At 41.8% G+C, this 24439-nt stretch overlaps 1 protein-coding gene across 1 annotated transcript; it reads left to right on the top strand.

The window, feature by feature from the left end:
- The first annotated feature begins 17035 nt into the window (after positions 1–17035).
- Positions 17036–24082, top strand: LOC126599496 (ABC transporter G family member 34-like). Its single transcript, XM_050265880.1, has 18 exons — positions 17036–17497; positions 17739–17859; positions 17986–18074; positions 18329–18413; positions 18522–18812; positions 18940–19030; positions 19120–20020; positions 20115–20275; positions 20426–20529; positions 20623–20788; positions 20890–21092; positions 21182–21514; positions 21613–21987; positions 22210–22343; positions 22425–22652; positions 22735–22906; positions 22995–23249; positions 23548–24082. Exons 1-18 carry the CDS (start codon positions 17121–17123, stop codon positions 23815–23817), a joined length of 4356 nt encoding a protein of 1451 aa, XP_050121837.1. The 5' UTR covers positions 17036–17120; the 3' UTR covers positions 23818–24082.
- The last annotated feature ends 357 nt before the right edge of the window (positions 24083–24439 follow it).

The raw sequence follows: 24439 nt of genomic DNA, 5'->3' as shown, positions 1-24439 counted from the left end.
TAACATTTCAAATCAATAAAAGTGGTCCCTGAGATTGTCCACCATCCATCATTTTGATCATTCCGTTAAGTGTCCCGGAGCTCTTGATTGGAAGTTTGGACAATTTTCAAAGCTTCATAACTCAATCGTTTCTTAATCAAATTCGACTGATAATATATCAAAATGAAGATAGGAAAGTGTAGAATGAGATTATACATATTTGGAAGCCCAATGGTTGCCGGAGATGGCCGGAAAATAGCCTCAAAGTTGACTGGTCCGAGGGAAAAACTGGAAAACTCGTCGGAAACTGGGTAAACTTTAAACGTTTATAACTTCTTCAATACTAAATGAAATCAAGTGATTCAAAAACGAAAATCATACTTCTCGACGAGACGAAGAGAATGATACCTTTTTCGATGGCTAACTCATGTGGTTTGGCCGGAAAACAGCTCAAAAGTGGTTTGGTCGATGACCATTTTCGAAATGTTTTCTGGCCAAACCACGGCGAGTTAGCCATCGAAAGAGGTACCATTCTCTTCGTATCGTCGAGAAGTATGATTTTCAGTTTTGAATCACTTGATTTCGTTTAGTATTGAAGATGTTATGAACATTTAAAGTTTACCCAGTTTCCGGCGAGTTTTCCAGCTTTCCCTCGGACCAGTCAACTTTGAGGCTATTTTCCGGCCATCTCCAGTAACCATTGGGCTTCCAAATAGGTAAAATATTTTTCTAAACTTTCTTATCTTCATTTTGATATATTATCGGTCGAATTTGGTTAAGAAACGATTGAGTTATGAAGCTTTGAAAATTGCCCAAACTTCTGGCCAAGAGTTCCGAGACACTTAATGGAGTTTTTAACGGAATGACCAAAATGAAGGATGATGGACAATCTCAGGGACCACTTTTATTGATTTGAAATGTTAGGGACCAAAGTGATGAGTTATGCAAATCTCAGGGATCATTTTGGCTATTTACCCAAACAAAAATTAAAATTAAACACCTCTTATCCAGTGAGCAATCAAACTAGCAAACTTGCGTAAAGAGAGAAATTAAAACCAAACTCCAAGATAATTCCTGGAAATTATTAGACATTAACAAAATACAAGGTTTAATTAATGTCGTCGATGCACATCCTCTAAACATCCGAGAGCCATATACCCGCTAAACCCATAGTAGGAATACATACAAGATTCTTCATTACAAAAAAAGATAATGGTAACTCCACCATCGTCACTCCCTACGCAATTTGACGCCTTCCATAGCTTTCATCTTTGAATCCGGCTCCTCGATGGATCCTCTTTGTGAGGATCCTGGGAATCCCTAAATCATGTCGGCTTATCATACATCGGGTGATCATAAATCATTTTAAATATTTTTATTTAAAATTAAATACAAACAGTACCTAACAAAAAATGGCCGCAGGATGTAAGATGAACGAACATGATTTATGGATCCCCAGGATTCTAACCAAAAGGATCCGAAGAGGATCCTGTTGGTTCGGCTTCAACCCTAAATCGAAGGTGATAACTGTATCCAACTTACTGTGTGCATGGGCCAAAAGACTATGACTATATTACGACTATTACAGCATTTTACGACGACAATTTAACTAAGAATTGAATTATTAGATACCATTAAAAATGTAACCTAGGTGAAAATAACAAAAATATTCACCTAAAAGTAGCATCACAAAAAGGAACTTTTTATTTGGGTTCTATGACTATAGAAAGGTGATTTATTTGATTGGATTTGGTTATAAAGAAGGGTAAATTACATAATACCCCCTCAGGTTTAAGGTTTATTACAACCCCATACAACATTTTAAAAATATTTCACTTTCATACCTCACGTCCTATTTTATTTCAAAATAATACCTCCGTTACATTTTCCATCCATTAATCCATTAAGCATTGATGTGGCTGCCACATTTGTGCCACATGGCTGCCAAATGTGTGCCATGTGGTAAAAAATAAAATTTTAATCTAAAAAAAAACCTAAATCTTCTAAATAAAAATTAAAAAAAAAAAAAAAAACCAAATACATTTCCGATTCCATCCTCCAAACAATCCTTTTCCTTTCCCCCTTTCCCATCAATTCGAAAGCCCCCCTCACAGATTCATACCTCACCATGGTGGTTTTTAAAAAACCCCCAAACCCAGAAACCTTATCTCCCCACGACCCACGCAGAAGCACGTCCTTCCCCCCTCTTCCTCCTTTCTTTTCCCCCATCTTCATCTTTTTCCCCTGCAACCCAAAAAAAAAAAAAAAAAACCCATAGTTCGTCTTCCCCCTCATCCTCCCCTCTCTTCTCCCCCATCTTCATCTTCTTCTCCCTACCTGCAACCTAGAAAAAAAAAGAATAAAAAAACTCAGATCCAGTCTACGCCGTCATCGCCGGGTTTGTGAGGTGAAAATGGGAGGAATGGGTGTGGATTTAAAGAGCGGGGTGTGTAGAGGAGGGAAGAGGGTGGGTGAGTGAGGTGGGTCGTGTGGGGAGGGTGTGGGTCTGTCGTGGGGGGGGGGGAGTTTGCTGGGTTTCCGTGGGGGAAGGGGGGATAAGGTTGGTTGCTGGGTTTTAGAGGTGCTGGGAAATGGGGCCTAGAGAGGTAAGTCTGAGGTTTGGGGGTTGCGGGTTTTGTTTTGGGTTTTTCCTCTTTTTTTTTTTTAATTTTTATTTAGAAGATTTAGGTTTTTTTTTTTAAATTAAAAAAAAAAAAAATTTGCCACATGGCACAAATATGGCAGCCACGTCAGCGCTTAACGAATCAATGGATGGAAAATGTAACGGAGGTATTATTTTGAAATAAAATAATACGTGAGGTATGAAAGTAAAATGTTTTACAGGTGTGGGTCTGCCGTGGGGGGGGGAGTTTGTTGGGTTTCCGCGGGGGAGGGGGGATAAGGTTGGTTGCTGGGTTTTGGAGATGCTGGGAAAGGGAGCCTAGAGAGGTGAGTCTGAGGTTTGGGGGTTGCGGGTTTTGTTTTGGGTTTTTCCTTTTTTTGTTTTTTAATTTTTATTTAGAAGATGTAGGTTTTTAAAAAAAAATTAAAAAAATATTTTTTTGCCACGTCGCACAAATGTGGCAGTCACGTCAGCGCTTAACAAATCAATGGATGGAAAATGTAACGGAGGTATTATTTTGAAATAAAATAATACGTGAGGTATGAAAGTAAAATGTTTTACAGATGTTGCATGAGGTTGTAATAGATCTCAAACCTGATGGGGTATTATGTAATTTACCCTATAGAGAATCACGAAAGTATTTACCCTTCACCCACCCCTCCAACAGCCTTTCGTTCCTCATCCTCCCCCCACAGCCTTTCGTTCCTCATCCTCCTCCCCCCAACAGTGTGAAGCCAAAAATAATCACAAGGCGACACATGGATCTTTGGACAAAAGAGGAAAAAATACCCTTAAGGTACAACGGGATTCCTATGCTCGAGCAGCGGGCAATCATCCTTCAACTAAATCAAAAGTGCCCAAAATAGGTAACAATTCAAAACCTAACTCATCAAATCCCTTCTACAAGGTAACTCCCAAAACCTATTTCATTCCATATGTTTTACCTCATTTTCCCTTTTTTAGCTAATCAATTAGCTATTTATTTTATTCATTCCATAACCTCCCAAAAACATTCCTTTTATTATGTTAATTAGCCAATTAATATATTTATTCCTAATCAATATATTAATTGCTAATTAAATCACCAAATAACACCCAAAAAACATCCCCATGGCCGGCCACCTTTTCTCCAAAGGGAACCAGCCATACTCTATATAAGCTACCCCATTTTCTCCAAAAAGGGAGGTCTTGACTCTTGTTAAAATTCTCCAAAACTCTCAAACACTTTTCTCTCTAAATTCTAACTTTGGCATCGGAGGTTCTTTGGCCAAAGCCCCCCTCATTCATCGTGGGCGCGTAAGGCTCTTGGCCTTGACCTAAGGTGTTATTTGTTTTGTAGGTGCAATTTTGTCCAAGATCAAGGAGGAAGAAATTTGCATCCACAAATTGGTGTTTTCATTGAGAGGAGAAATCCACACTCGTAGAAGACTCTCACATAAAAAGGTTTTTCTCTATTTTCTAGTCCACTTGTATTTTTTCGTATGTTCTTATTATTAGAATTTTTTATTTGTAAAGATTTTTTGATAAAACGTAAAAGAAGAATACAATGGCTAGAAATTTAGAAAATCCACAAGTGGAAATTCCAATAACCAAGGAATGGGACCACGGCGATCCACGAGACTAAATGTGACAATAAGTGGAGCAGCACCACCACCATAAGTTTCCACCACAGGAACCACCGCGGTGGCTACCTCGGTAGCCACCCGTGGTGAGGTCCATGGTGCTTTCACCACGGCCCGAGCCGTGCCATCCAAGGCGGCTTACGGCACTAAGGCCACGACCCAAGCCTAACTCTCACATGCATCACGCACCAAGCAGCCCACTCTCATGGCCTAGCCTACTCCCGTCAAGCAGCTTACTCTCTTGGCTTCCCAAGCAGCCCAAGTCGGCATGAGACCATATTGACCAATCGTCTAGCTGGGGGCATTTTCACCACATTTTTACACGAATTTGACATTTTCCAACTCAAATCTCGTGCACGGGACCTACCATCATCCCATTGCTCAAGGAGGCACATTTTATCCAAGCTCATCCAATTCAAATGGTGAACAAACTTTTCCCGAAAAGTCACATAATTAACGAGCGCCCTTGCATAACAGACGACCTTGGTAAATCAACTTTTGCAACACACCGAGATCGAACGTGCCCCAGATGAAGTGTCCCGAAGTAGGACAAGGGCAGACTAAAAACCTCTCAAGCAGCGTCCTGGCAAACAGCCACTCAACCAACCGTAAATCGAGCATTTAGGCAATGTACATTCTCAATTGGGCCCCCGAGACAAGGTATACTCCCGTCTTAGCGCGTGGATGAGTGTGCACTCTCTACTAGGCCCATGGATAAGTATACATTCACGGTTGGGACCATGCTCCGATAATCAACATGAGCAGCCTTCTAGGCAAAACGTTCATTCGCGGTTAGGCCTACAAGGAGCATTATCCATATCATATCGGAGCAGGCAGCATGACAAACGGAGAGAAAGAGTCACTCAATGCGGTTCAAGTTCAACCAACAACTTACGAAGAAACCCCTTGCCTGCTAATAATCTATCTCATGTACCGCAGTCGAGATATAGACGAGCCGAGCGTATAAAAGAGCTGCCTAGGCCAGCATGTCAAGACTAGGGGCAGCCGAGAGCTCCGCAAGAAGAGGTAGAAAGACTTTTCAATGAACGGTTGCGTGATTTCTGACTTAACGAAATGGTTGATGAAACATTAAGGTGGGATATGACCAACATAAACAAGTCGCCTTTCACGGACAAGATCGAGCAAGCAGAGCCTCCACGCAAGTTTAGCATGTCGCACTTCACATCTTTCAAAAAAATGGAGATCCATAGAGGCACTTAAGCACTGCCGAAGCGCGATGGTCTTTTATCGGAGCAATGACGCTCTTATGTGCAAAATATTCACCACCACTCTACAAGGTGAGGCACAAGATTGGTTTCACACCTTGCCACTACGATCCATCTAAAATTTTAATGATATTTCCTTGGTTTTCACCAAAGAATACTCATCTTACCGCTCGATCAAGAAAAAGTCCGATCACTTGTTCAACGTAAAGAAAAACCCAAAGGAGTCACTCTGCGACTACCTGAAGAGGTTCAAAGCAGAGAAGGTGAAGATTGTCGGATGCGATGACTCGATAGCAAGTGCAGCCTTTCAAAAAGGACTCCCAGCAGACCACCCACTGTTCGAAGAAATAATCATGAAAGAAGACCTAACTTTAGCAGATTACTTTGACCTGGCAGATAATCATGCGCTTTGGGACGAGGCTTGACGAGCAGAAAAAGCGCCTAAGCAGCCTCGAAAAGAGTCGGCAGTCGCTCAAAGGAAGGAGGATGGGAAGCAGCCTAGCAAGGGCAAGCAGGAGGCCAAGTGTAGGGACCGACCCACAACTAAAGAAGGCCTCAATTCCGATCCATCAAATCCTTCGTGATATCAAGAACTAGTCGTGGTTCAAACTGCCGAAACAATCAAAATAAGATACTTCCAAGTTAGACCATACTAAGTATTGTGCATTGCACTGAGGTCCTGGTCACATAACCGACGACTACTACACTTGGAAGAACTACCTAGAGAAGCTCGTGAAAGAAGGCAAAGTCGATAGATACTTGGACAAGCCAGCTGCACATCTAAGAATGAATGTAGACGATGATGAGGAACCACCAACCAAGATGATTCGAATAAATGGTATTTTCCCCGAATCCGAGCACTTGGGGGCCACTGCTAACTCCAAAAAGAGGAAGATCCAGCAGGCTTTACTAATCTCACAAGTCCAAGCAGCCGATACCCAACCTGGACCCATTATTGGCTTTACTGAGTAGGATGCAGAATGTGTTGATTTCCCACACGACGATGCACTGGTAGTATCTATGCAACTAGCCCATGCTATAGTCGACAGGACGATGGTTGACAATGGAAGTGCAGTCAACATACTTCAACTCTCAGTCATTCAGAATATGGGCCTGGAAAGCACAATCATAGGGCCAAGTAGAGGTGCTTACCGGATTCAACGGACACACCTCAACTACCATCGGCCACATCACACTTGATGTGAAAACACCGCAGTCGTCTCAAAGTAAACGTTCACGATCGTAAGCGATCCATCTTCCTACAATAGGATTCTTAGGAGACCTTGGTTGATTAAGCTGGATGCCGTCACTTCCGTCAAGTATCAAAAAATCTGATTCCGCATCCCAGGAGGAGGATTCGAAGAGATCAAGTCTGACCATGCCTCATTACGACGATGCACTGTGCAAATGTTGAAAGAATCAAAGAAGATTTTTACCCCCGTAGAGGCTACCAAAGTCCAAAAGGACAAAGAGGTTACCCAATAGCAATTACAGCAGGTGGATCAAAAAGATGGCACCCAAGCAGACGAGATATGATGGAAACCTGAAGAGGACGCCGAAGACATTATTCTTGATCCCCAACAGCCGAAAAAGATGGCTAGAATTGGCTCATGTCTAAGCCTAGCCGAGAAGGAAGAACTCATGACTTTCTTTAGAGAAAACCGAGACGTCTTCACATGGTTACCATCCGACATGCCCGATATTGACCCCGAGGTGGCCTGCCACAAGCTGCACATGGACCCTGCTGCCAAACCGATGATCCTAAAGAGAAGACATTTCACACCCGAGCGAGTAGCGATCATCAAGGCATAAATTAACAAGCTATTAGAGGCATGATTCATAGAAAATGAAGCACACTTAGCATGGCTTGCCAATGTCGTACTAGTCATGAAGAAAGATAAGGGAAAATGGAGGGTTTGCGTAGACTACACCGACCTTAACAAAGCATGCCTAAAAGATCATTATCATGTCCCTCAGATCGATCTACTAGTAGATTCAACTTCTGGGAACCAGCTGCTCAGCTTCTTAGACGCATACTCCGGCTACAACCAAATAGCCATGTATGAGCCCGACAAGGAGAAAACTGCATTCGTGATAAAGCGGGGCACCTACTGTTACAAGTTCATGCCCTTTGGCTTCAAGAACGCATGAGCCACTTACCAAAGGCTAGTAAATATGATGTTCAAGAAGCAAATTGGGATAACCATTGAGGTCTATGTTGACGATATAATGGTAAAGGGCAAGCAGCGGTCAGACCACATTCACAACTTGGCAGAAACTTTCAATATCCTTAGAAAGTATAAGATAAAGCTCAACCCTACCAAATGCACGTTTGGAGTATCTTCAAGCCGATTCTTAGGGTACTTAGTAACCCAACGAGGAATTGAAGCACATCCCAAGCAAATCCGAGCGATCCTAGAGATGAAGTCTCCAATTACCTTGAAGGAGATCCAAAGTTTGACCGGACGAGCAGCTGCTCTCAACCGCTTCCTCTCGCGGTCCACCGATCAATGCAAGCCTTTTTCAAAGCTATCAAGAGGGCACAACGAGACAAATGGGATGAAGAGTGCGAAAAAGCTTTTCAATACTTGAAGAAGTATCTCACATCACCTCCCTTACTATCCAAGCCGAAAGCAGCAGATGATTTATACATTTACCAGGTAGTCTCCGGAGTAGAAGTGAGCTCTGCCCTCATACCAGAAGCAACCAAACATACATTAGCCATGCTTGCACCCTCAAGCAAAAATTTCTGGCATTTGCATATTGACGGCGCATCCAACTACAAAGGCTCAGGAGCAGGCGTGGTCTTTGTTACCCCAGACGGCTCAATGCTCGAGCAGGTGATCACTTTAGGCTTCAAAGCATCCAATAACGAAGCAGAATACGAGACCCTATTGGCAGGCCTCTGAATGGCAAAAGACTTGGCGGTGAAGAAGCTCGCAATTCATTCTGATTCCTAACTAATCACCAATCAGGCTACTGGGGAATATACGGCAAAACATCCAAAGAGGGTGTAATACCTAGAGAAAGTACCCCAGCAACTTGAGGCATTTCAGACTTACACTCTCACTTAAGTTTCGCGGCAGATAACGCCCATCCAAATGCGCTAGCCGGTTTAGGCTCTGCTCTTGACCACCAATTCAAACACTCCATTCCGATGGAATATCTAGACAAACCAAGCATAGAGATGGAGTCGACAGCCGAAGTGTCACAGGTTAGTGTAACTCCCAACTGGCAAAGTTTTATTATAGATTACTTGGTCAACGATACACTACCCACCGAAAGATTGGAGTTAATGAAGCTCTAAATCAAGGCGGCACACTACTATATGTGGAATGGCATCCTTATCCGAAGATCCTACACCGGACCACATCTGTGATGCTTAGCACCTCCCGATGACTTGAAGGTTCTAAGCTCAATCCACGAAGGAGCTTGTGGGAATCACTCCGGAAGCCGATCCTTAGCACAGAAGGCTCTTAATGCAGGCTACTGCTGGCCTACCATGCACCAAGATGCTAAGGAGTTAGTACGAAAGTGCGATCGTTGCCATCGCTACAAATAGGTACTAGCACTGCCTGTCAGCGAGCTACACCCGCAAACGAGTCATTGGCCATGCATGCGGTGGGCGACCTGGTAAGGCCTATGCCACCTGCTACTGGGGATAGGTGCATGATGATCGTGGCAACCGATTACTTCACCAAATGGGTAGAAACAGAGCCCATGACGACCACGACTCAGACGGACATAAAGCGCTTCATATGGAGGAACATCATTTATCGATTTGGCATCCCTCAGTCCATCGTCACTGACAACGGCCCATAATTTGTGGGAAAAAAATTGGCGAAGTTCTTCCAAAAGTACGGCATTAAGCAACACATGTCCATGCCAAGATATCCTCAAGGCTATGGGCAGGCCAAAGCATCCAACAAGATGATCCTCAACTGCCTCAAGAAATCCCTCACCGACAAAAAGGGAAAATGGCCAGATGAACTCCCCGGATGTTTATGGGCATATCGCATCACCAAAAGAAAAGCAACCGGTGAGACTTATTTTTCTTTGGCATTTAGTTTAGAAGCAATCATTCATCCTAACATTATCATGCCAAGCATCAACACTCTATTGCCAAGCATTGAGCAGAACAACAAAGAGATGGCCACAAACTTAGATCTGGCAGAGGAGAGACGTGAGCAAACCATCATCCGCATCGTAGCCTACCAGCAGCAGCTCATTTTCAGCTACAATAAAAGAGCCAAGATCCGGCAGTTCCAACCCGGAGATCTAGTCCTAAGAAAGGCTTTCATCACTGCTCACAAGGAAGGCTCGAAAAAGATGGATCCCATCTAGGAAGGTCCGTACAAGATCAGCAGAGTAGGCAGCAAAGGTAACTACACCCTCGCCACCATGAATGACAAAGAGATAGAGAAGCAATAGAACACCTACAATTTAAGGAAATACCATGTGTAACTTCCCACTATGTCAAGACCCGAAGACTCAAGCAACTCAACGGGCACCACTTCGTAAGTCGATGACTATCCATTTGTCATGCAGTCTTTTACAACTAAGTTATCGTTCATTTTTCAATGAAGAATTCAGAAGTAATTTGCAACTTGGCTCGACTACATGTCTACAACAACTTATCTCTCATGCACTTCAAAAGAAGATCGCACCTTTTTTTGGTACTCACCGCAGGAATTGCACCCCCTGAGGGACCAACCATGCTCTCCAAAGCGGGAGGATAAACTCAACACTTCGAATATCCAAACATGGATGAGCCTGGTTGCCCTATTATAACTAGATGCACGATGGCTTGAGGCGGGATTCCTAGAAGTAGCCACAATGGTTTTTTTCAAGGCTTAGCTAATTGAAGGATTTTGGGTCTTTTGGCTTAATTTGCGAGGAATCAGGCCCTAGAGACGAATGGGGCACATTACGCAGTACACCCTACAGGTGGCTACCCTGGAAACCTAAAGCTGCTACCGAGTGCACTAAGGTAACCTACGGTTTCTGGAAGACTACCTACGGCTTGCCCTTTGAGCAGTAAAACCACGCTAGACTTATACAACTGCACATTCTTGTGAAAGAGGTTAAACAAGCTAGTTTGCATATACGAAGCTTTATCCACTGCCGACATGCTACATAGTCGATAAGCTTCACTTCTGCCAAGCACAAAACAACCTACCAAGTCCTAAAGTGTTGTGATACTTGCTACCCAACCTACGGAATTGGAAAAAGCAAAGGTTAACAGCCTAATGGTTACGGGATTCGTTTGCTTCTGTAAGTAAGGCATCCGGCTACCAACCCTATGGCTAACAACTCTACAAAAGTTCTACACCAACATTTACTGCTGCGTAGGCTACGCAGGCCTGTCTGCTTATAGAAAAGTAGCACTCCTGCCACTGGTCTATAAGGTCTAAAGGTTAAGGCATGGACAAAAAGAAGGGAAGATGGAAAAAAGTGAAGAAAGCAAGTTTATTAAATTTTCTAGCAAAATTAATAAACAACTAGCAAATACCGAATGAGTTCAAGCAAAAACAACAAAGGAAAACAAAGAAAATCCTAAAGACTACCTAGAAGACTACTCTTCAATAGTTTTGACATCTCACGACTACTCGGTCGCCACACCTTCAGCAGCCTTGATGTTCTCAGTAGCGGCATCATCCGGCGCTTTGCCCTCGACTACCCCAGACTGGGCACCAACTTCTCCAACTACTTCACCAATAGAATACTCAAAAGTAAAGGCGAGCAAGTCTTTTGGAGAAATAAAGAAGGTCTCGAAGTCTTTACTAGAAAACTCAAAGTCAGACGGTCGCCCATAGAAATGATCTACATAACCCAGCTTGTAGAAATCAGCTTGACTCTAAGTAAGCGAAGCCTCGGACCCAGCCTTCTCACCCTTCAACTGCTCATTATCCTCAAAGAGGCAAGCACAAACCTGCTGCAACTCCTCAACTTCCTTCTTCAGATTGTCGTTGATCTTCAAAGCACTTTGAAGTTCCAACACTTGAAGCTCAAGCCTATCAACAACCTTTTTGAAGTGAATCACTTGGTTGTAAGCAGCGATCAGTTCTTCATCATTTGCATAAGCAGCGGAGCGGAATTCATAGATGGAACGCTCAAGATCTTGAATCTAAGATATGTAACACTCGATTTCCTTCTCTACACTTTCATACTTTACTTGGATCGCATCAAGCCTAGTCTTCAAATCCATGATCTCTTGGCGAGCGGTCTTATGCTGCAGAGAAGTGGGGGTAGAAATGTTAGATCCCTTCAAAGCAGCAAACTCAGATTCCAATTTCTTCAGCTGCCAAAATTGTTATTTTCTGCATCATGGCTAGCAAAACAGTCTTCCTATACTCGGATGTGTGCTTCACGAAAAAACTCGGACCAATAATCTCATTGACGCCATCAACAAACTTGGCACATATATCCATATCTTCAAGTAGATTTGGCTTCAAAAACGTGCAAATCTCAGCAACTTCCCCAGAAACAGTTTTGCTAGATTCTTCAAGCCTGCATGCACGAGCAGTTTCCTTCTTATCAGCAGATGAGTTGGTCGCAGCAATGTAGGAAATAGGTTTTGGCGCCATTTTAGTAAGCAGAGGCACCTTGTCACTCTTCATAGTAGCAAGCCTCTCCAAAAGTGAGCCAGACTTAGCTCCAAACGAACATTTTGGCACAAACTTTGGCACCGGAGGCATGGATGAACTTCTGCGCTGGGCAATCCTTTTAGCAATCGAGCTAGCAGCCTTCGGAGCAATAGGCGTTACTGGCACAAATCTAGCAGTTTTTTCTTTCTCACCCTTAGAGGAAGTCAAGTTAATCACAAGCTTGGAAGCAGCCGGTGAACCTTCACGAGCAGTGGAAGAAGTCTTTATTTTCTTCTCAGCATGCGTCTCCTGGGCAGGCGAGAAAGGTCTATTTTTCCCACCTTTATTTGTAACAGGCTCCACCACAATGATAAGATAAGTCAACGCCTCAACCTTGATTCACTTTATCTCCTCTCTCGGGGGTAACCCATTTTTTTCCCTACGAAGAGGACTAAGCAACCAACGCCATTCATGGTACTCAGAAGGGATACCCAGAACAACATGCACTTTTTTCATGTTTGGAGAAGCCTTAGGAGTGGAGCCGAATTCCGAATCTACAAAAGCAGCGGAAGAAAATCAGAAAATTGAAAAGTAGCTTGGCACTAAAGCAAAGCAGCCGAAAAGATTAAGCAGCCTGGTTACCAGATATGAAGACCATTGGTACATGCAGCTCGAGGGAAGAATCAGACTCTCATTCTCCACTTATCTCCAAAGTCTCTTGGCCCAGTCATGATCTCCCTTGCTCGAATTATCAAAAGCCTATGGCGATATCGTAGCTGCCCAACTCCATTAATGTGACCTATGTCAAAGAAGTACCAAAATTTGTTGACGATTAGATCTAAGTCAAAGAATTGGCTTAGATTGTGGAATCCCACCATCACATGGACCGCATTCAGAGAACATTGGGCGGGGGCACATCTCATGGAGCAGAGCATTTCTTGGAAGAAACACGACATAGGAAAAGTAAACCCTAACACAAAATAGTAGGGGTGGAACTTGATGGTTCTCCGAGTTCCGCTACATGGTTCCCAACTGCTGCCATCCTTAACTCGCTTCACACGTACTCCCGACGGAATGGCATGCCAATACGCCTTAAGAAAGTCTCTAAACAAATCATCAGAGCTAATATTGAAGTGAGTAGCTTTGAAATAGCCAACCTTACTCAAAGATCCACCTTGACGATACAATGGCGGCACACCATCATCATTCTTGTGGCTCGAGGAAGACATACTTGAAGGAATTCTACAAAAAGTACAAGGAAGAGTCATTAGAGGGTTGTTAAAAAAAAAAGCTCAATAGGCTTCTCAGCCCAAAATAGGCACTCGGCCTCACCTTCATTTTTCCTCAGGCATGGGCCCGAGCCCAGCCTTCTTTAAAAATAAAAAATAAAAATGGCAAAGCAGAGAGCCCATCCCGCGCTGACTCCTCCATCATTCTTCTCGGTCCAAGGACCTTGCGGCCCAGCTCAGCTGACAAGGGGCAGGTGCACCCACACATTTTCCTTCCTCACAGCCCAAGCACAAAGGCCCAGACTACAGCACTACCCACCGCAACAGTGCCGCAGCCTCCCTAGGTCATTTTTCAAATCTCCTCGACCCTTGTCGAGACAATTTCAAACCCCGAGGCATAAAAAAAATCAAGAAGACAAGAAAAGTATTTTTTTTCTTACCTAGAAGCAACAAGAAGACGAAGCAAGCAACGAAAGACGATCCTTTGCACGAGCAAGATGTGGAAGATTGCTAGAGGATGGGGAACAAATATCCTCTAAGCTCTCTCTCTCTCTTGTAAGGTAGAATAAATTGCTCTCCAAAGTTGATTTAATAATCCACTTAAGGTGGACTAAGTAGGATTTGAGAGAAATTTATTTCATTTTCCTAGAATGATCTAATTTCCTATTAAAAGAGCAGCATCAAAATAGGAAATAATTCAAAGTTTCCTAATGCAAGAAAATCTCTACCCCTGTTGCCCTTTTCTGCGAGCAGTCCAACATGTGTGGGGGCATTTGTGGAGCCAAAAATAATCACAAGGCGACACGTGGATCTTTGGACAAAAGAGGACAAAAATACCCTTGAGGTACAATGGGATTCCTACGCGCGAGCAGCGGGCAATCATCCTTCAACTAAATCAAAAATGCCCAAAATAGGTAACAATTCAAAACCTACCTCATCAAATCCCTTCTACAAGGTAACTCCCAAAACCTATTTCATTCCATATATTTTACCTTATTTTCCCTTTTTTAGCTAATCAATTAGCTATTTATTTTATTCATTCCATAACCTCCCAAAAACATTCCTTTTATTATGTTAATTAGCCAATTAATATATTTATTCCTAATCAATATATTAATTGCTAATTAAATCACCAAATAACATCCAAAAACATCCAAAGGCCGGCCACCTTTTCTGCAAAGGGGACCGGCCATACTCTATATAAGCTACCCCATTTTCTCCAAAAAGAGAGGTCTTGACTCTTGCTAAAATTCTCCAAAACTCTCAAACACTTTTCTCTCTAAATTCTAACTTTGGCATCGGAGGTTCTTCGGCCAAAACCCCCATTCATTGTGGGCGCGTGAGGCTCTTAGTCTTGACCTAAGGTGTTATTTGTTTTGTAGGTGCAATTTTGTCCAAGATCAAGGAGAAAAAAATAATCCACTTAAGGTGGACTTAAGTAGGTTTTGAGAGAAATTTATTTCATTTTCCTAGAATGATCTAATTTCCTATTAAAAGAGAGAATCAGCATCAAAATAGGAAATAATTCAAAGTTTCCTAATGCAAGAAAATCTCTACCCCTGTTGCCCTTTTCTGCGAGCAGTCCAACAGGTGTGGGGGCATTTGTGGAGCCAAAAATAATCACAAGACGACACGTGGATCTTTGGACAAAAGAGGACAAAAATACCCTTGAGGTACAATGGGATTCCTACGCGCGAGCAGCGGGCAATCATCTTTCAACTAAATCAAAAATGCCCAAACTAGGTAACAATTCAAAACCTATCTCATCAAATCCCTTCTACAAGGTAACTCCCAAAACCTATTTAATTCCATATATTTTACCTCATTTTCCCTTTTTTAACTAATCAATTAGCTATTTATTTTATTCATTCCATAACCTCCCAAAAACATTCATTTTATTATTTTAATTAGCCAATTAATATATTTATTTCTAATCAATATATTAATTGCTAATTAAATCACCAAATAACATCCAAAAACATCCAAAGGCCGGCCACCTTTTCTCCAAAGGGGACCGGCCATACTCTATATAAGCTACCCCATTTTCTCCAAAAAGAGAGGTCTTGACTCTTGCTAAAATTCTCCAAAACTCTCAAACACTTTTCTCTTTAAATTCTAACTTTGACATCGGAGGTTCTTCGGCCAAAGCCCCCCATTCATAGTGGGCGCGGGAGACTCTTAGCCTTGACCTAAGGTGTTATTTGTTTTGTAGGTACAATTTTGTCTAAGATCAAGGAGAAAAAAATTTGCATCCACAAACAACCTTTCGTTCCTCATCCTTCTCCAACATACACCCCCTAATTATTTTATTATTTTTGTTCGTTTTTCGCTTTCGTTTCGAAAAATTGATGTTCGAGTTCGATTTCTCTGTTTCAATTGGCTGCTTCGATTTTCTGTTTGTTTTTCCGTAATTAATTAATTTTTTTGGTATATAATTCGTATTATTATATTGTTTTTAGTTTTACTAAATTTGAAGTTATGAGTAGATTGTTATTTAGTGGTCAGTGTCTTAGAAATGGAGTTTACGTAGATATGCCGTGAGCTTTCTTGGAAGCTTGGAACGGTAATGGAGACTTATGCTTTTGAAGAGGAAGAATACTATATCGATTTCGATGCGAATTATATGGACACAATGTTGTGCTTGCTATGGCTGGTAGCAATTTTGAATTTATTTTTTGTTGAAAAGAAATGGAATTTTGTAAAAAGGTCATTGTTTTAGTCGGTTTCGTGCTTAAGAGATGAATGTGTGAGCTTAAAAATGATTTCTTTTATCATGATTGCGTACTTGTTATTTGATGTGTTTGTTGTGTGTGTGTGTTAAGCTAAATTGATGCTTGTTGTAGGGAAGATCTTTGCTGGAAATTCTTCGTATGTTTCTGATTTGCCGTCTTTACCAGTTGCTGCATCGAAAAAAATTCTTGTTCTGGACAGCCAGAGTGATGGCTCTTCGTCTTTGACGCAGCAATTGGGAGCTACGAGTACAGTTGCAGAGGATTCTCAGGTTTATGATACCCTTTGTGGAGCCAAAAATAATCACAAAAGAGAACAAAAATACCCTTGAGGTACAACGGGATTCCTACGCGCAAGCAGCGGGCAATCATCCTTCAACTAAATCAAAAGTGCCCAAAATAGGTAACAATTCAAAACATATCTCATCAAATCCCTTCTACAAGGTAACTCCCAAAATTTATTTCATTCCATATATTTTACCTTTTTTTTAGTTAATCAATTAGCTATTTATTTTATTCATTCCATAACCTCCCAAAAACATTCCTTTTATTATGTTAATTAGCCAATTAATATATTTATTCCTAATTAATATATTAATTGCTAATTAAATCACCAAATAACACCCAAAAACATCCCAAAGACCGGCCACCTTTTCTCCAAAGGGGACTGGCCATACTCTAGATAAGCTACCCCATTTTCTCCAAAAAGGGAGGTTCACTCTTGTAAAATTTCAAAAACTCTCTAAACATTTTTCTCTCTAAATTTTAACTTTGACATCAGATGTTGTTCGGCCAAAGCCCCTCATTCATCGTGGGCGCGTGAAGCTCTTGGCCTTGACCCTAAAATATTAATTGTTTTGTATGTGCAATTTTATACAAAAACAAGGGAAAAGAAATTTGCATCCACACCCATCTATGTGCATACCAGTTATGTTTTATGCTTTCAAATTAAGGGTTTTAGAGGGAGTGCAGAACGCTGTAGCATAGTCAATTTCTGTGTGACATCTTGGAGGATAACATATTGTCGTACTGTGTCACACATGCTACCTTTGACACGGTTTTCCTAACAAAGGTGGCCAATACTCGATAAATGCAGAAGCAAAAGCTGTGCTGAATTTAGATCAAATGGCGGCGGCTTTGGCGGAGGACGATATGGCTCGGTCGACAAGCCAGAGGAGCTGGGGGTCGGGGAGCGAGCGGAGTTGGGCATCCACGAGTTTCCGGGAAGTGTGGCAGGCACCACCGGATGTGTTCAACAGAAGCAGGCGGCAGGACGACGAGGAGGAGCTGCGGTGGGCGGCAATCCAACGGCTGCCGACGTATGACAGGTTGAAAAGAGGGATGCTGAGGCAGGTGCTGGATAACGGGAAGGTGGTGACTGATGAGGTGGACGTGACGAGGCTGGGAATGCAGGACAAGAAGCAGTTGATGGAGAGTATACTCAAGGTTGTGGAAGATGATAACGAAAAGTTCTTGAGAAGACTTAGAGACAGAACCGATAGGTTTGAGACTCTTTCTTTCTTTTCTTTTTGGAAAAACGATATTTTGAACTACTCTAATCTGCAGACGGGATTCAAACTCGGGTGCATGGGCTGGTCACACTGCCCTACTCAACTCTACGAAACCTTGTCTTCAAAACCCAAGTGTTTTTTTTCCCTTCAAGGAATGATAATCTTTTGCCTTTTTAATGATCTTTTTTATGTTTTTTTATTTGGGTTTTTGTTACTTCTGTGAATTTTGTAGAGTGGGGATTGAAATTCCGAAGATTGAAGTTCGATACGAGAATTTGTCGATTGAAGGAGATGTGTATGTTGGGAGCAGAGCACTGCCTACTCTGCTCAGTGCTACCTTAAACACTATTGAGGTTTGATTTCTTCAGATTTTCCATTTTTTTAAGATTAGTTTATGTGAAGGAACTTTTTTTTTCCTTCAATTTGTAATTTTCTGTCATTTTTAATGATTTTTCAAGATGTTTGTTTGTGGGATGCAGAGTGTTCTGGGATTAATTAAGCTTGCTCCATCAAAAAAGAGAAAGATCCAGATACTTAAAGACGTTAGTGGAATTGTCAGACCTTCCAGGTATGAGATTACAAGTCCTTTTCTTTTCCAATTACTGTAAGGAATTGGTGGTTGATTTGCAGATTTCAGAAACAAAAAAAATATATATTTCAGTTTTTTGGGTAATCTCTTGTTTTCTATATAGGTAAGTAATTCTATTTGTCCTTTCATTTCATCAACTGTATAGTTATGTTTTGGGGATGGGAGGTCGAACTCCGGACCTCGAGTGCATGGGTGAATGCTCTCGACAGTTAACTGATATGATAATTTTCCAGGATGACCCTACTTTTGGGTCCTCCAGGTGCAGGCAAAACAACCTTGTTACTAGCACTTGCAGGAAAGCTTGATGATGATCTAAGAGTGAGATTCTTTCTCCTCTCTCTCTCTCTCTCTCTCTCTCTCTCTAAACAGTTTAATTGGTTTGCATAATTAGGCTTTGTTATTGATTACTTAGAATATGGTGATCAGGTTTCTGGGAAAATCACATATTGTGGCCATGAACTGAATGAGTTTGTTCCAAAAAGAACATGTGCTTACATTAGTCAGCATGATCTTCACTATGGAGAAATGACAGTGAGAGAGACGTTGGATTTCTCAGCACGATGTTTGGGTGTCGGAACTAGATACCAAATGCTGGCTGAACTCTCAAGAAGAGAGAAAGAAGCCGGAATCAAGCCTGACCCCGAGATTGATGCATTCATGAAGGCCACCTCAGTCTCAGGCCAGAAGACTAGTTTGGTCACAGATTATGTTCTCAAGGTTCGTAATTGCCTTCATTTTTTAAGACAAACATTTTCCGTGTGCTCCTGTTTATTTATGTCCCTTAATTCTCTTTTGGATTATGATTCTTGGAAAATCTGACTAATTAGTATAGAAATTTTGACAGATACTTGGATTGGATATCTGTGCTGATATCATGGTTGGTAATGATATGAGAAGGGGTATTTCCGGTGGCCAGAAGAAGCGCGTGACCACCGGTATATTTTTTCACACCATGTTGTTAATTTTGTTAATCAAATCTTCTTATAATTATGGTTTAGGGACTAATTGCTTGAACAATGTGCAGGGGAGATGTTGGTAGGACCAGCAAAGGTTCTTCTGATGGATGAAATATCAACAGGGTTAGACAGTTCCACAACTTTTCAGATATGCAGATACACACGGCAATTGGTTCACATAATGGATGTAACCATGGTCATCTCTCTTCTGCAGCCCGCGCCGGAGACATTTGAGCTCTTCGATGACCTAATCCTGCTTTCGGAAGGACAGATTGTGTACCAAGGTCCATGCGAGAGTGTCCTCGAGTTCTTCGAACACGTGGGATTCAAGTGCCCAGAGAGGAAAGGAGTTGCCGATTTTTTGCAAGAGGTGACATCCAAGAAGGACCAAGAACAATATTGGTTAAAAAAAAGCCAGCCCTACAGATATATCTCGGTTCCTGAGTTCGTGGAGGCCTTCAGCTCTTTTAGGAGTGGCCAGCAACTTGCAGCTGATCTTGGGGTTCCTTACGACAAGTCCAGAGCTCATCCGGCTGCATTGGTCACAGATAAGTATGGCATTTCAAACTGGGAATTGTTCAAGGCATGTTTTTCGAGGGAGTGGCTGCTAATGAAGCGCAATTCGTTTGTGTACATATTCAAGACCACGCAGATTGCAATCATGTCTTTGATTGCCTTCACTGTGTTCCTTAGAACAGAAATGCCTGTGGGCACAATACAAAATGGAGGAAAATTTTTTGGAGCGTTGTTCTTCAGTCTGATTAATGTGATGTTGAATGGTATGGCGGAACTGGGAATGACTGTTTTCAGACTTCCTGTTTTTTTTAAGCAGAGGGATTTCTTGTTTTATCCTGCGTGGGCTTTCGGGTTACCAATTTGGGTCCTCAGGATCCCACTTTCGTTCGTGGAATCAGGGATTTGGATCATTCTTACCTATTACACCATTGGATTTGCTCCATCTGCTAGCAGGTAAATAGTAGTGTTCACATTTTTCAGTTTCCATCTTATAAATTTATATCCTTCCGGAACACCAACTCACTCGATTTTTTTTTCACTGCTCCAGATTTTTCAAACAGTTCTTGGCATTCTTTGGCATACATCAGATGGCTCTGTCCCTCTTTCGGTTAATTGCTGCACTTGGAAGAACACAAGTTGTTGCTAGCACGCTCGGTACCTTTACCTTGCTAATGGCATTTGTCCTGGGAGGGTTTATTGTTGCCAAAAGTAAGTAATCTATCTTATATCTGACCTTATCGTGTTAATGTAATTAAACCAAGCTAACGCATACTTAAATTTGTTCGAAGTTTCTTGAAAATTTCAAATTATTTATGATTGTTCACTTTCTAAGCTATCCTTCTTATCTTATGAATGCAGATGACCTTGAGCCTTGGATGCTATGCGGCTACTACATTTCTCCTATGATGTACGGACAGAATGCGATCGTCATGAATGAATTCCTTGACAAAAGATGGAGCGCGGTAAGATCTCTCTGTGGTTTGATTGTCTTCAGTTCAAGATTTTTCGTTCCATAAAAACGCGTTCATCTAATCTATTCTCATCTTCGTTTGCAGCCAAATACAGATCCAAGAATTAACGCAACTACGGTCGGGAAAGTCCTTCTCAAGTCTAGAGGATTCTTCACAGATGAATACTGGTTTTGGATATGTATTGGAGCACTATTTGGTTTTTCTCTTCTCTTCAACATCTTGTTCATTGCAGCATTGACTTTTCTGAACCGTAAGTTCATCTCACTTTGAAGCTTTACTCTCTTTTGTTAACGGAAATGAAGTTCCGGAGCTGACACACCCTCCTTTTCCTTTTCGGGGAACCAACATCAGCTCTCGGGGATGCGAAAGCTGTCATAGCTGATGATGAAAGTGAAGGAAAGAGAAGCAAGTCGTTAAGTGAAGAAATGACAGCAAAAAGTTCTTCAGAAATTGCTGGTGCTTCGGATCATGCACCAAAGAAAGGAATGGTTTTGCCCTTCCAACCCCTTTCGCTTGCGTTTAACCATGTGAACTACTTTGTGGATATGCCCCCTGTAAGTCGTTCATTTCAGACATTTTATTCCTGATGCTTCACATACTCATTTCGATCAAGAAATATACTCGTTTTGGTTACTGATTCCAGGAAATGAAGACTCATGGAGTTGAAGAAGATCGCCTTCAATTGCTACGAGATGTCAGTGGTGCTTTTAGACCGGGAATATTGACAGCGCTTGTAGGAGTTAGTGGTGCTGGAAAGACAACTCTTATGGACGTCCTGGCAGGTAGAAAGACTGGTGGATATATCGAAGGAACCATTAACATATCTGGTTATCCAAAGAACCAAGAAACATTTGCTCGTGTCAGCGGTTATTGTGAACAGAATGACATCCATTCCCCACATGTTACTGTCTATGAATCTCTCCTGTATTCAGCCTGGCTCCGTCTTGCTTCTGATGTCAGTACACAAACACGAAAGGTATGTTGCACTGGAATCTTTCTTATCTAGACTTTAAATCGTATTTTCAATTTAATCTTGAAATCTTATTTTCAATCATCTTTTTAATGGTGATACAGATGTTTGTTGAAGAAGTCATGGATTTGGTTGAGCTTAATCCAATAAGAAATTCTCTCGTTGGCCTCCCGGGACTAGATGGACTTTCAACAGAACAACGGAAGAGACTAACCATAGCTGTGGAGCTGGTCGCTGACCCCTCTATCATTTTCATGGATGAACCGACATCTGGTCTCGATGCCAGGGCTGCTGCTATCGTCATGCGTACTGTGAGAAACACGGTGGACACAGGCAGAACTGTTGTCTGCACAATTCACCAGCCAAGCATAGATATTTTTGAATCTTTCGATGAGTTACTCTTGATGAAACGTGGAGGGCAAGTCATTTATGCTGGACCCCTCAGCCGCCACTCTCACAAGCTTGTGGAATATTTTGAAGTGAGTTTTCCTTTCACTTCTTATTTCTTGTACGTCCTTCACTGGTAATTTTAGAGAAGTGATTTCCGCATGAGCCCTGTTTATTTCTCGTCTTACATTGAATAAATCAAAGGAGAATCAGGTGACAAAATAAACGAGTTGTGCAGAAGAAGAAAATGCATGTGTGGAAGTCATTTCCTGTGATTTTAATGCAGTTTGGACTCATATCTTTAACCTCTACAGGCCATCCCGGGTGTGCCCAAGATCAAGGATGGCTACAATCCTGCTACATGGATGCTTGAGGTCACTGCTCCTGCAGTTGAGACTCAACTTGATGTGGACTTTGCAGACATTTACCAAAACTCCTCGCTTTACCAGTAAGTGTCGTAATATCTTTCTCGTGTAAGCTATGATTTCTAGTTTTATGATTCTCACTCTTCCTCTCGATGTTCTTTTAGGAGGAACCAGGAGCTTATCAAAGAGCTTAGTACACCGGCTCCCGGGTCCAAAGATCTCTACTTTCCAACCAAATACTCTCAACCTTTCCCGGTTCAGTGCAAAGCTTGTTTCTGGAAAATGCATTGGTCTTATTGGAGAAATCCTCAGTACAATGCCATCCGATTCTTTATGACCATTGTCATCGGTGTCTTATTCGGTCTTATCTTCTGGCAGAAGGGACAGCAGACGTAAGCTCTGGTTTTTTAACTGCAAATTTGACTAAATCATGTTATTCTCTATTTATCATGAATGAAAATTTTCTTGTAACAGAGCACAACAGCAAGATCTAATGAACCTTTTGGGAGCTATGTATGCTGCTGTGCTTTTCCTTGGAACCACGAATGCTTCTGTGGTCCGATTTGTTGTCGCCATTGAAAGAACAGTTTTCTACCGCGAAAGAGCTGCCGGAATGTATTCTGAACTGCCTTATGCATTTGCTCAGGTGATGTATAAATTTGACAAATTGTTAGAGACCTTTTGGTATACATCATATTACTTGATTGACAAGTTATCCCCCCTGTTTTTTGCAGGTGGCTATAGAGACAATCTATGTTGCAATCCAAACATTTATATATACACTTCTTCTCTTCTCCATGATTGGATTCAAGTGGAAAGTCGAAAAATTCATTTGGTTCTACTACTATATCCTAATGTGCTTCATCTACTTCACGATGTACGGTATGATGGTGGTTGCACTGACTCCGGGCCACCAGATTGCTGTCATTGTCATGCCCTTCTTCCTCAGTTTCTGGAACTTGTTTTCCGGCTTCCTCATTCCAAGACCGGTACGTCATATCAAAATTAAGGGCCTATTTGAGATTGTTTCTAGAAGAGATAAAAGCGGTTTCTGACTATCAAACATTGTTCTAACTGCATTTGGTAGAAAACCTTAGCTTCTAGCTCATAGAAGCGTTTTCTGGAGAAGCACTTCTAACAAAACAGTATGCAAGTAGAAATGCTTCTTACGAAAACAATCCCAAACTAGCCCTAAATATGCGGTCGATGCACATTGCTTTCATTTAACCTCACTACATGAAAGTCCATAGTTCAAAAATTAACCTTGAATTTCTATTGTGTTTGCAGCAAATACCAATCTGGTGGAGGTGGTACTACTGGGCTTCCCCTGTGGCCTGGACACTTTATGGCCTTGTGACATCCCAAGTGGGTGACAAGAATGCTGACCTTATCCTGCCTGGATATGGCACCATGCCATTGAAGAAGTTCCTGAAAGATGACTTTGGTTTTGAGTATGACTTCCTTCCGGCCGTCGCCGCCGCACACGTCGGCTGGGTTCTTCTTTTCTTCTTTGTGTTTGCCTATGGCATCAAGTTCCTCAACTTCCAAAGGAGATAGAGAAAGAACCAACTTTCAATACTACTGCAAATCATATTAGAAGGTCTTGGGGAGAGTATTAGTTTTTGTAATTTGTGTTAGTTTCTAGTTTCTAGTGTTAGTGTTTAATTAGGGTATAACGGAAAGACCAGTGGCTGCAGTTGTGCTCCCCTCTATGAAAATAGTCCGCGATGCAGATGAGTTGACAAACTAGTTTCAAATATGGGGTACATAATTACATTGTCACATGCTATACTCATAATAAAGTATCTATTTGATAGCAAAAGTTGGTAAAAGCGTATAATGAACGGATGAACTGGATCCTATGAGCTAGTGTAGAACCGTAGAGCTGATAAATTGTTCAAGTGCATCAATTGTAACGATATAATTTTTTTGAAGTTTTTGCCTGAACGATTCGTGTTGTCTGTCTTTTCTGCACATGTCAAGCTTGTAAACTAGAAACTTTGTTGCTTAAATAGCACTGAAATTTCTGAACAGATTTGGTTGTTGCATCAAGTTATTGTCTTGTGTATTAGAAATTATAGAGCGGTTGGAAGTCCGCTCGAGAATTCAGGGAATTTAACGGGCGAACGTGATTCGGTCAAAAGGCTATGTATATGTGAGGATTGTTCCTTTCATATAC

The sequence above is a fragment of the Malus sylvestris genome, chromosome 14 (genome assembly GCF_916048215.2).
Source record: "Malus sylvestris chromosome 14, drMalSylv7.2, whole genome shotgun sequence".
Taxonomy (NCBI): Eukaryota; Viridiplantae; Streptophyta; class Magnoliopsida; order Rosales; family Rosaceae; genus Malus; species Malus sylvestris.
Note: the sequence above shows the minus strand (reverse complement) of the source record. Positions and strands in the feature narration are given on the sequence as shown.